This window comes from Lethenteron reissneri, chromosome 14, assembly GCF_015708825.2.
Source record: "Lethenteron reissneri isolate LAM-NWPU_2019-01 chromosome 14, ASM1570882v1, whole genome shotgun sequence".
NCBI classification, from domain to species: domain Eukaryota; kingdom Metazoa; phylum Chordata; class Hyperoartia; order Petromyzontiformes; family Petromyzontidae; genus Lethenteron; species Lethenteron reissneri.
The window spans coordinates 5,367,902-5,380,509 of record NC_083792.1 but is presented as its reverse complement, the minus strand read 5'-3'; the positions used below and the strand labels follow the sequence as shown (position 1 = coordinate 5,380,509).

General features: G+C 44.2%; 1 protein-coding gene across 1 annotated transcript in view; it reads right to left on the bottom strand.

Annotated features, from left to right (window-relative positions):
- LOC133342284 (estrogen receptor beta-like) overlaps positions 1-12,608 on the bottom strand; it is a 68,833-nt gene that overhangs the window by 44,201 nt on the left and 12,024 nt on the right. Inside the window, 1 exon segment of the mRNA XM_061551354.1 lies at positions 5,138-5,251. Coding sequence (XP_061407338.1) covers positions 5,138-5,251 — 114 coding nt within the window.

Here is a 12,608-nt window from a genome sequence, read left to right as displayed (position 1 = left end):
CTTCGTTTCTTATGACCCCCAGTCACACACACCCCCACACCATTTATTGCGTGTCTCACGCAATATCGAGTGGTGGTACACAGTGTTGGTAACAGTGGTTGTTGGGGTACGGGGACGCGCACTTCGCGCGCTTTTCATTATTCCTCTACCCCATGTTGTCGCTCCCTACTTCCGCCATTTTTCCGGTCGCTATGTATATTTGTAAATAGTGCACATTGGTGGGCTGGGGTATTTATTGTTGGGATTGTGTTTTGTTGTGTTCTTGTTGCTATTGAGGCACATATTGTCGTTATGTTGCTGTTGCAGGCTGGCTGAGCTTCAGGGGGGAGTTGTCAGTCGGGACGGCTGAGTGCTACGGAGGGGGGGGGGGTGATGTAGTGGCATCGTGGGATGCCACTGCATGATGCATGAGCCAGGCTGTGTATATCAAGGATGGATGGCATTGCACTTAACGTGCAGTGTCAGCCTCCAGAGGATAGGGGGCAAACGTGCCAGGTATGGTGGAAGGGTTCACAGGGGGCCATGGCACTCTGTATGAACCCGGAGGCCTGGTGACCGGAGGTACCAGCCTGGGGGCCCCCAAAGAGGGGGCTGGGGAACCACAAGACCAGGACCAGGTCCCTCTCAAAGGCTCGAGAAGGGAGGCATGGCTAGGGGCGGAGAAAGCCCAGGGACTGACAATATAAGCCGGACCCCTGAACGGGTCCAGTTGCTGTTGTACACCTGAAGACCTGAAGGCGTCACCCTAAAGAGAAGCCCCAAGACAAGATCCCGGACCCGAGTCAGGGTCCGGTCTCCGATAGCCACCCCAGTTGTATTAGGGCTCGTTAGCCCGGAGAGACTACCTCCTTAGCTTACCTGGTGGAAGGGGCAAATACCCTTTTGTGTTAGGGCTTTTGTTATTGTTATAATAAAAGTGTTGCCTCCAGAGAAGTCTCTCTCTCCATTTGTACCCACTACACATATGTAATGACAAAGTGACACCTGCAGGCCTAAAGATGTAATTACGGTAATGGCTGCATGGGGTAAAGGTGAAGGGCAGAGTCAGTCGAGAAGCTCCGGGAACCAACCAAAAGGTTCTGGAAAGGGGGCGTGGCCAGAGTTGGAGCTTGGCCGTGCCGAGCAGATATAAAGGGGACGGAACCAGAGGTTCGGGGCTGTTCTGCGGTTCTTGGGTCCTGGCTGCGTCACTGCTCGTCGTCACCTCTTCGTCTTCGACCACATGGCTGTTCTTCTGCAAGACCAGCTCCGTCGCCGCCGCTACGCTGGTCGAACAGCTTGCGTAGCGCATGACGGAGATGGGCTGCGTGTTAGGACCGCCTATGTGTAGCTGCTTTACGAAATGTATCGCCCCGTGTGCTCTTAATAAATAAGAAGCCTTCTACTCGATGTGTCTCGGAAGTCGCTCACTACACATATATAATACATGAGCAGTGGCCCAACTGTTTGTTACACAGCCCTATAAATCCCATGACCTAGCTTTGATTACCAGCCACTGCTATCATCAGTGGTGAGCGGTATCTGAATCGATCCTGGGCTTTCCCTAGGTCAACTCAGCCAAGTGCAGTGTGTAAAAACATCACACCGCCTATCACCAAACCACCGGTCAATGCGCCATGCCAGCCTTAATAGGTGTATGCTAACAGCACATGCCCTAATAGAATGTAACGCTATTTGGACAATAGTCTGCCATATGTAATTCAGGCCACCCCATAAGGAGAGTTTTGGCTCCAGCCCAAAATAATAATTAATATTGATTTTTAAACTTTAATTGGCTGTTACTGTGTGTGACTTCCACCATATAATCACAATCGTCAATCAGCAAATCAGGACTGGGAATATAACATGATGGTGAATGTTACCAGTTAGTGCAGCTGTAATGCTAACCAATTGGGGACTGTATCGACCAATGGCAACTTGAACAAGTGGTTTCTGTGGCAGCAGCAGCAGTAGTAAAGATGCAGCACTGGCATGCATGACAGCAATAGCAACAGTGAAACTGCAAAGCAACGACAGCAGACTAACAACAGCAGCAGCAGGGCGACTTAACCAACAACTGGTGATAAAGTCACACACCAAGTCGTACCCGATTAAAGTTTAAAATTTTATTTTAATGAAGGCTGCGTATAACTCAAATATAAATGATCATTATCATTTTATTCTGCTTGTTTACTCAGGAAGCCTCACCAAGTCTCAAGACTCTCTTCCACAAAGGTCCTGCCAAGTTTTCGCAGTAGGGGCGATATTGCTGCTCTGTAATTCCGAATTGAGTCATTTGCAGGTATTGTATCAGCATTGCAATGTTCGGCCAACACCAGTTACAATTTATGAAAGCAGAGATCCCAGAGGAAACCTATGAGGAGTAGATGGAGACCATACAAACTGCACACAGAAGATACCCAAGTCAGGAAGCGAACCCAGGACCTTCTTGTTTTGTGAGGCACGAGTGTTACCACTACGCCACCCTGCCGCCCAAACACGAATGGCCCCAACTCGACCTGTGTAAAAAATTTGCAACGTTGCCAAGGGGCCACTCGTCGAGTCCATAAGCGAATTCTAGTCCTGCGCTGCCACAATACGGGAAGCGCTCATGGAACCTAACATCAGAGGCTTATTTTTCAAATTGTAAAGAATATGCCACTATAAAAGTGGTCTTGATATGCAGTTGCCGCTGGATGCTATATAAATACAATTTGCGTATATATCACTATTTGAAAGTTTATGTATATAAAGTAAAGACATTTTGTTCTATCAATGTATCACAGATAAATAATATTTTTTTATTACACTGGCTTCCACAGTTCGTGACTTGCTAAGCCATTAAAAAACAAAAAATCAACCTCATCAAACCAGCCATATTTACGATGGAATTGAGCACTTATCTGAAATTTAATATAAACCTTACATTGGAAGATAACTTGCTAATTGGACAGTTCATTGCACATTTGCCAAAGTAATCAGAATGTAATAATGGAAAATGTATTTGATTTTCTTCCTACAACTTGTTCGTTTAGACTAAAATCTTGTCAGCATACTCAGAATTGCCCAAATTATCAATAGCGGTCATATATTAAGAATTTTGAACAGAAATATGGCTTTTAAAATATTTTTAATTCTAAGGCAGGTTTTTAGGCTGCGTTTTTCATATTAGCCCATAATTAAAGTTTTATTGCTGCTGTCTGACAGAATATATTCTTTGGAAAATGTTTAATCGCTGCAGTGCTTCCTAGAACATGTTTCATAGGGTGCAGTTAAAAACCACATCATTACGTTCTTAAACTGTTCTGCTAAGATGTCCAAAACAATTCTAGTTTTTTGTTACCCGTAATCACAAATTGGATGAAATTGCTTCAACTCAAATTACTCGTGTACTTATGATTTGCGCGGTTTTAGGATGGAGACGCCACGTTGGAAAGGCGGGGGGTGCAAACGGTTGACATGTAATGTCGGTGGTGGTCCTCATTGAGGACTGCTGGGACGCAAGCACGGGATGCCTTGGAGATGCGGTTCGCGCGTGCGGCCACCATTTATGGACAGGAGCAGGCAGATTTATTTTGGTTGTGTCATGTAAATTTTATATATATATTTAAAAATGTAGATACTGGAGCAGCCCTGAAGTGCGGGACGTAGACAGACGTCCGGATAAGTGTGTGCAGAGGGATGCTCGACATGTTGGTCTTCGCCTTCTCTCCACCTGACGGATGGGAGGCTGGCAGAGTGGTGTGGATCCCTGCCATCCATGCGGTGGTTATGTGATTTCGGTTTGATTACCGGTGTTGGTTGTGCATCCAACGCGTCGGAATCTGTATATTTGTTGTTGTTAATTCCCCGTTTTCTATGCGGATCCCGAGGAGGGCTAGGTGTGCCGCGGGTCGTTTGTTCATGTGTCATTGCTTCACCTTTTTGTTGATTGATGCTTGTATATAGTGTAGAGTTGTACAGGTTGGTTACGGTTTTTATGGTTGCTTTCTTGTTCTCTTTTCTTTTCCTGTTGAGGCTAGCATATTTTTTTTTTCTCTCTCTCCCTTTCGTTAATTTAAACTTTCTAATTATTGACAGCCGGGACGGCTGGAGGCTACGTAGAGGGGGGTAATGTAGTGACATAAGAAGGGAGGGGCTGCTGGGGGCTCTGGGATCCCAGGCGAGTCCAGACGCTTAATCCCCTTGGCGTCAGGCGTGGGTTCTCAGGCGGGTCAGACGCTTAAGCCCCTTGGCGTCAGGCGTTGAGTTCCCAGGTGCTTAATCCCCTTGGCGCCACCAAAGGGGGGGGCTGTGTGTGCTCTGTGGGATATCTGGGGGCGCACACGGCCCCACCCCTCGTTGGGGACTGGGCATATAAGCGGAGCTCCCTGGACGATCGGGGCCCAGTTGTAACTCAAGACCCAAGACCCACGACCAGCCATCTGAAGACCCTGGGATGCTGTGAGAGCCAGTGGTGGGACTCTGGAACTCCCGACTCTACGACCTTGTGAGGGCGAGCGTAGCCAGAGTAGAGTATCTAGAGTATCTAGGCTGTGTAGCTAGGCTGTGTACCTAGGCTGTAACAGAGTATGAGGACTGTTGGAGAGTTGAAAGGTTGGAGTGTTGTATTGTAATAAAGAAGTTACCTCTACAAGTGTCTCCGGAATCCGTTACACGTGTAATAAAGTCTGCGAGTACTGATTACTTCAGCTCCTACATGTGGTATGCGTTGGAGCGGTGGCCCAGTGGTTAGAGGGCTGGGATGTGAACCCCCTGGCCTGAGTTCAATTTCCAGCCATGATAAACGTCAGTGGCGATATCTGAAACCATTAAGGCACCCCCCTTCACCAACCCGTAGTGACCAGCATGGTAGAGTTACGGTCAAACGACTGTACTGGCACGGCGTGGGGAGGCCCGTCATACAGTTGTGGTAGAAAAGGGTTGTAAATGATTATTATAAATATTATAGCTTAGTAAATGGTTTGAAGCTGTCCTCACTTTCTAGGAGCCGCAGGATCACACTCCACCATACCAGCGTGGTGACGTATGGTCAAAACAAACCTCAACGATAAACACAGCATGTGGATTTTTTTACGGGCAAGTTCCAGGAATTTGCTATGGGAGCTACCAAAACGCATGCACATTCAAGGTCCAAAAATTTAGGCCCAGCCCTTACCTTTGACCATGCCCACTTCGTAGCACTTACGCAGGCGGCAAGCCTGACAGCTCTTGCGACGGTTCCTGTCGATGGTGCACTGGTTGGTGGCCGGGCACATGTAGTCATTGTGTCCTGAAAGCAGAAAATGTACACACTTACAACAACCCTTCTGCTGTCAATGCAATTGCAACTTCAAAGTGATAGTCGCAATACAGAATCAGGTTCAAATTAATTTTGCTTAAAGAAGTGAGAACTCATGAGACCAAGATAGCTTAATTTGCAAAGTGACCTGGGTCGCAAAAAATTACAATAGCAATAACATATACACTGGTCGCATCAAACATTTTTTCAATTGTGCAGCGATTATAAAAGACTCAGAAAGTGGAGTTCATAGTGATTTTCTAATAATAAAGGTTTTTTGGGGTTAGATCACGTAAATATAAATGTGTCGTTAACCCACCACCACCCAACAGTCAATTAGTAAGGTTTGTTATGTAAATAAAATTTGCCAATTAGTTACTACTTCAGCACACCAGTGTGTTGGAGAGTTAACCCACAACATTTACAATTTGAGTATGACGTTTCGCTCGTAAATTACAACCAGTCAAATCGCTGATGATCGAACGCCAAAAAATACTTACGTTATTAATATTGGTCACGAAAGCTGACTATGCATTATCGTGATTTGCTGCTCAAAAGAGCATTGAAGCAGATGTTCATCTTCTGTTCATAGCCCTGAGCCAATGGTGGAAATTCCACATTGTCAAGGGGCAGTTGAGCCGCCGCTGCCGCCTCCTCCTCAATCCGCACCGTAAGCCACTCGCTTTCAGCGTGGGTAAATCAGCGCTAATGGTGCACTTTATTTCTTTATTATTGCCACGCGAAGCCTGAATATTTTTTTTCTGCCAGTGCTGCGAGGTAGAACACAGTACTACATGTACCCGATATGTACTCAGTGGCAATCATCACACCCCCTCGTCCTGAGTGTATAGAACACGCACTGTCAACGGAGTTATTTGTGAGGTTTCCACAAAAGGATTAGACTTGTAAATTTCCACATAAACTGTCCGCCCAAACCTCGAAAAACTTGGTAACCCCATATGTGTTGTAGAGATAAGCCATACTAGTTTGACCGTAACCCTTTGCAATCCGGTCTAGACAGTATTTATTGTATTATCACTTTTTTCATCCACGTAACCCAACTACTCCAAAAAAAATCCTGCTACTCTCTGGACATTTGTATTTCGTAAATGTGCATTGCGTACTCATATTGCTCTCAACTTTGAAACAAAAAGTATAGTATTTTCATACTTAAATATGAACGTAATTAAAATACATTTCACTAAAATATGAAAGTCGTTTGTCTCCCGCTATGTTTTATTACTTGATTATATATGACCCGAACCCAAATTCCAAAACAGAGATATTATAATTGAAAATATGGTTCTCAGTTCTCTTCCCTAATGCTGTTGCGTAAACAATCACAGGGATTAGCTCGAGTTCTGGTGTCACCACCTCGTCCACACGGTGGGATTCCCCCTGCCACTCCAGTTTCCTTCCACACAAAGCCAAACACCTATTGATGAAATTGGCCAAACATCCTCATGTAGCAGCACCCTCTTGGAAAAGAGTCATGAGACTCAACGAGGCCTTCTTGGGTAATTAATTTGTATCATCATAATTATTATTTTTGTTGCTGCTGCTTCTGTTATCCTCACTGGCGTGACAATGGAACAAAACGAACAAATGTGCCAGACACTGGCCAGTGCGCGCTTCAGCGTGCAAATCGCAAACACAATGGTGCTGACGTACACAAAACACACACACGGCAAAACGCTTCGACACTGGACACATGCGCTGAACGTTAAGTATGCGACCTGGAAAGCTACGAACACCCCCTCTCACACCTCCGTATGATTCCAGTTTAATGGCCAACTACTGCTGCGTTTAATTGGTATCATGTTTTTAATTATTACTCTTCAGAAACTGCTTTATGTAATGTTTTATGTTCGGCACCGACTTCATTTCACAATATGCTCTGTACTTTACACTTAACAATTAAAAACAGAAAACATGTATGGGTCTGGAGGACAAAATGCATTGACTGTAGGTTTTCTAACAGAAATTGTTCGATTCATAAGTATTTGTAAATCAAATTCAATTAAAATTGTATATAAAAAGCTATTGCAACAGCATAAAAGTTATGCAAACAAGTGTAATGTGCTATATTTTTTAAATGCTTCCAAATAGCATCCTAAACCCTCTGCCTTTAACAGAGCACATGCCTCACTGCCTATCGAACCTGCCCGTCAGATATGACTAACTTTGTCAAGGCATCTATCTCACCCAGTACAATTTCATTAGCTCTCAATATTGCTGCTACTGCTGCTGCTACTGCTGCTGCCACATGCAGCCTGAAAAATCTGACACTGCACCCAATATCCCTGATAATTTCCCTCCTATCTCAAACCTTCGTTTCCTTAGAAAATTTTGAGAAAACATTCTTCTTCCAGCTCTCCGTACACCTCTCGCTCCACTGGTCTCCACCACGGCTATAATACTAAAACTTCTCCCCCACGTGTGGATAATGCCCTTATCCTCTCTTCAGGCTGCGTGCCCCATTCACTCCTAGTTCTCCGAGATGTTTCTGGAACTTTGGACACCACCGAAAAGTCCATCGTCCGTTAGCACCTCCATAATTATGTTGCAAAGAAAATAAGCATATAATATATCTCCCCAGATCTGTTTTTCCACGTAATCAATATTTATTTTACGTGCTAATATCGCCCTCAATACAGTAGGGATCAGTGCACATTACAGCATAACGGGAACGGTATCGGGGGCATACAGCAATAGGAATGAAAAAATAAACCCACCACTACCTCAGCGGCTTACATAATCAGAATCTGTATTTATACTGGAAAAATCCGATGAGCTATAAAGCTCTTTTTCACAGATGTCCAGTAGGGGTCGGTCAGAACGTTACAACAATACCAAATCTTGACTTAAAGCTTTCGTGACTGCAGGAATACATATTCTACGCGGTAAAGCCACGCAGATATGTGGAATAACAATACAAAAACACAATAGGAGTTCAAAGTACAGGAAAGGTAAACAAATCAGTTTAAAAAATATACAAATAAAACTACTCTTTTTTTTCTTTCCAGGTAAAGCCACTGAAATATTAGCATCTTTTTCAGGAGCGACCTGGCCGCAAATGATCGCTCAAGAAAGTGGCTTACCATGTGGAAATTTATAGCAGCTTTATCATCTAAATAATATAAATGCATGTTTTTGAATGTGGAGAGAAAAACCACAGGGTCCCGGAGAAAAAATCCACACGACCACGGGGAGAACTTGCAAACTCCAAATATACAGCAGACGTCAAGGTTGGGATCAAACCTCCGACCTCCTACATACCAGGCAAGGAAGATAACATCTCACCTACTGTGGTGCCCTTTAAATAAATAAAGTGTATCGGTTCAGATTGCATTCGTACATTAATTCCCAATGCTTGGAAAACGCATAAAAACAGAACAAACAGTCCCAGACCACACCAAGAAAACACAGTCCCTCAATAAAATGCACATTAAAATGTAACTATCAATACATTGTTAAGAATCAAATGTACAAATCACATTTGCCAGAATATTTTTTAAGGAAGATGTACGATGTTAGGGGAGGAAACAAGGTTGTTCCGTAACGTTCATGTGGCAACGGCAAAGGCTTTGTCATCAGTTCTTGTTTTTGGGATAGTTAAAAGCAATTAGATGGACGTCTTAGGTTTCTTAGATTTGACAATGGGGTAAATTAATTATCTAAGCATAGCGGAGACTTGCCAATAAATAATTTATGGATGAACAGGGCTCAATAAATCAAGTAAATTGCAACCACGCACAAAATAAAGTGCAACCATGCGCAACATATAGCATGATATAGTAAAGAAAAATAAAAACTAAGAAAATATTTATTTATTTTGCATTATAGGTTATTTTATGTGAAGGAAAATCGGAATAAAGTGTCTCTTGCACAGACCCCGAAATTGAGAAACACCCAGCACGTTGCGGTGGCCGACAGCAGGGTGTTCCAGAATTTTTTTGGGACTGTACTCAAGTATGGCTCACCCCCTCGCCCCCCAATGTCAGATGAACAATCCTGGGCTGGGCAAGTCTTGTCATTCCCGTAGATCAACGGAGTGTGTTATATGTGCCTGGAGGATTGGAAGGTGCGGTTTTGCAAGTAGGCAGCAACCAAGACATAAAAAAGAAACCTAAAAAATAAAAGCATGTTTTTACACCTCCCATCAACCACATGGCGTCCCTGGGGGTGCATAATTTCAACAGCATTGGTTCAATGCAATCAAACTCTGGACGGGTTTCAACATACAGTGTCTCATCAGCAGTCAGGCTTACTTGACAAATGCTGGTGAACTGCCAAATGTTAGTGACAAGGACTTTGTCGTTAAGATATGTGAGCGAGTAATATACTCTATTATTCCTGATTTGAAGCTTTCGTGACTGCAGGAATCCATACTCTTTGGTTCTTTCGGTAAAGTCACGTAGGTAGAAAAATTAAATGAAAAATAATATATCACGACGTTTCGATCGCAACACAAGCGGACGTCCTCAGGCGGAAAAAATAATCCAGCAGTGGAACTGCTGAACTAGGAAGAACACAGCGAGAGAGCTGTTACAACAAGAGGTTATATATGTGGCGAAGGACAAGCAGGCGGGGTCTGAGCTGGAAAGGAATTCCATCCCCGCACGCAAGCACGTCAGTTGTGTTAATGGGGCAGATTAGAGAGAGAGATTAGGGAGAGAGATTAGCATAAGCAGCAGTGTTAATTGGAGATTAGCACTATGTTGATGGGAGAGATTAGGCAGAGAGATTACGGGTATTAGCAAGTTAATGTCATGTATATGTGTAACACAAGCTGCGGAGCTGTCAACTTCGCTATGAGAGGCAAGCGTGTCAACGCAAGAGAACCACCGCAACGGTGGTCGCGCCAGTGAGACACACAGCCCATCACACAGCTAGAACCATCGATACATCGAGGCTAAGGGAAAAGAGGTGGCTATGTTAGTAAGACCCCAACCCGTTAATGCAGAGGCACCTAACAGGGCAATGCAACTCAGAGAGTCGGAGATAACAGCCAAACGGCAGGGAAGAATGGAAGCACCACAGCAAGTTACGACTTTGCTTGGTTAATAAATTATACCCATCTTCTCGGTTGAAATTGTCTCTGTGTTTATATATCTGGATGGCTTCATGGACAAATCTTTGATGGTAGCCCGAAGGTTTGCAGAGTACCTTGGTCTCGGAAAAAACAATATCGTGCGAGCCCACTGCGTTATAACAATGATCAGCCACGGCAGAGGTATTGGTCCTGCCGTGTTTCAGATCTGCCTTATGTTCACGAACACGGTCCGAGACATGTCATTTACACTATGGGGACCTCATTTGCCAGTAAAAATATGATAATTGGTTCTTTACCCTTCTATCTGGCAACAAAACTGACACCTTTTTGCAAGGAGTCATGTTTGCATAGACCGCAATACCTGCAGTCATAAATACAAACAAAAGACATAACTCTGATAATGTGCACTGTCCTTGAAGTTGATTGGTCCACACCCGAGACAGCTTTCCTTCGAGCCTAGTCTCATATGGGTTGGACCAGATGACGATGGTGCGCCTTTTGGCGTCATCTGGTCCAACCCATATGAGACTAGGCTCGAAGGAAAGCTGTCTCGGGTGTGGACCAATCAACTTCAAGGACAGTGCACATTATCAGAGTTATGTCTTTTGTTTGTATTTATGACTGCAGGTATTGCGGTCTATGCAAACATGACTCCTTGCAAAAAGGTGTCAGTTTTGTTGCCAGATAGAAGGGTAAAGAACCAATTATCACATGTCATTTAGTTTCCCCAATGTAACTGCTGCCATAGATACAGCTTAGTTTGTAGACACCGGGATATTGCATGTCAGGAATCTTGTCCTTCACAGGTGGGATCAGATCACGAATTGTATGCACTGTGTTAAATCGGACATGAATCTTGTTTGTTCAAGATTTTGGAAATCTTTTTGGTTATCCCTGCTATGTAAGGCACGGTGATGGTTTTGATTGGCTCTTCAAATGGCTCCTTCCTCACGGTTGAGGTGATGGCTTTGCGGATTGTGTAGTCAGAATATTCATTCGCCTTGAGAGCTTGGTGTACGTTTTTGAGTTCACTGGTTAGGTGTTCATGGTCGGAGATACATTGAGCTCTATGGTGTAGTAATTTGATAAGGGAATTTTTCTGGGATGGATGGTGGTGGGGATCAGGTTTTAGGTAGGTGTTAGTATGGGTTACTTTCCTGTAGACAGAATCGCTCATTGAGCCATCTGGTCTCTTTTTGATTAAGACATCCAAGAAAGGTAGCATGCCATCCTTTTCTACCTCCATGGTGAATTTGATTGCTGGGCGTATGGAATTGATGTGGTTGAGGAATTATTTCAGAGCGGGTCGGCCATGTGGCCAGATGACAAACCTGTCATCCACGTACCTCTTCCACAAGGACGGGCGTAGAGTAGACGCCTGGATAGCGTCCGTCTTAAATGTTTCCGTGAAAATGTTGGCCACAACCGGAGATAAGGGAGAACCTGTTAGGGTGCCTTCAGTTTGTTTGTAGAATGTTCCACCCCATGTGAAGTATGTATTGGTGAGGCAGTATCTCACCAGGGCTGGTACATCAGCAAGATCTGAAATCGCTGCAACCCTCAAAAGCGCTAAGATACCAGTCAACAACATCAGTAAGGAGGAGTGTTTTGAGTTATCTTAATTTAAAAAGAGGGAAGATATCGTAATCCTCTCAGCTAACAAGGGCAATGCCACGGTCATCATGGACAAAAACGTGTACAATAACAAAATTCAGGACCTACTTAATGATGGTAGCTACACAAAAAATAATAGAGATCCCACCAACAGCCTCGTTACAAAAACGAACAGTATCATCACTGATTCATCTTCATTCATTGAACAGACCAAACGGTTTTCCTTAAAAACCTCTGCTGCTAGACCACCCAGACTATATGGCTTACCAAAAATCCATAAAGAAGGTACACCCCTTCGTCCCATCGTCTCCACCATTGGCTCACCCACCTACAAACTGTCTGATACCTTACAGCCATTCACTGGCAAGACTACCTCTTCTGTTCTTAACTCAGCTCACCTGGTATCGTCAATTAAAGACATCTCACTGTCCCTAGATGATTTGCTCGTTAGTTTCGATGTAGTCTCTTTGTTCACCAAAGTTTATGTGTCCGATACCATTGCAATAATTGAAGATTTGGTCCAACAAGGATTGAATGGCCTTCGTGCCACGTTTCTTTTGAACACCATCGCGAGAGCACTCGCCTTTCCTTTCACTAGCCATTTTTGCGGATGACAGACTGGGCGACGTACCGTTTGTTTGTCAGCGCCTGGGTCGGCGTCGTGCCATAATTGCGGTC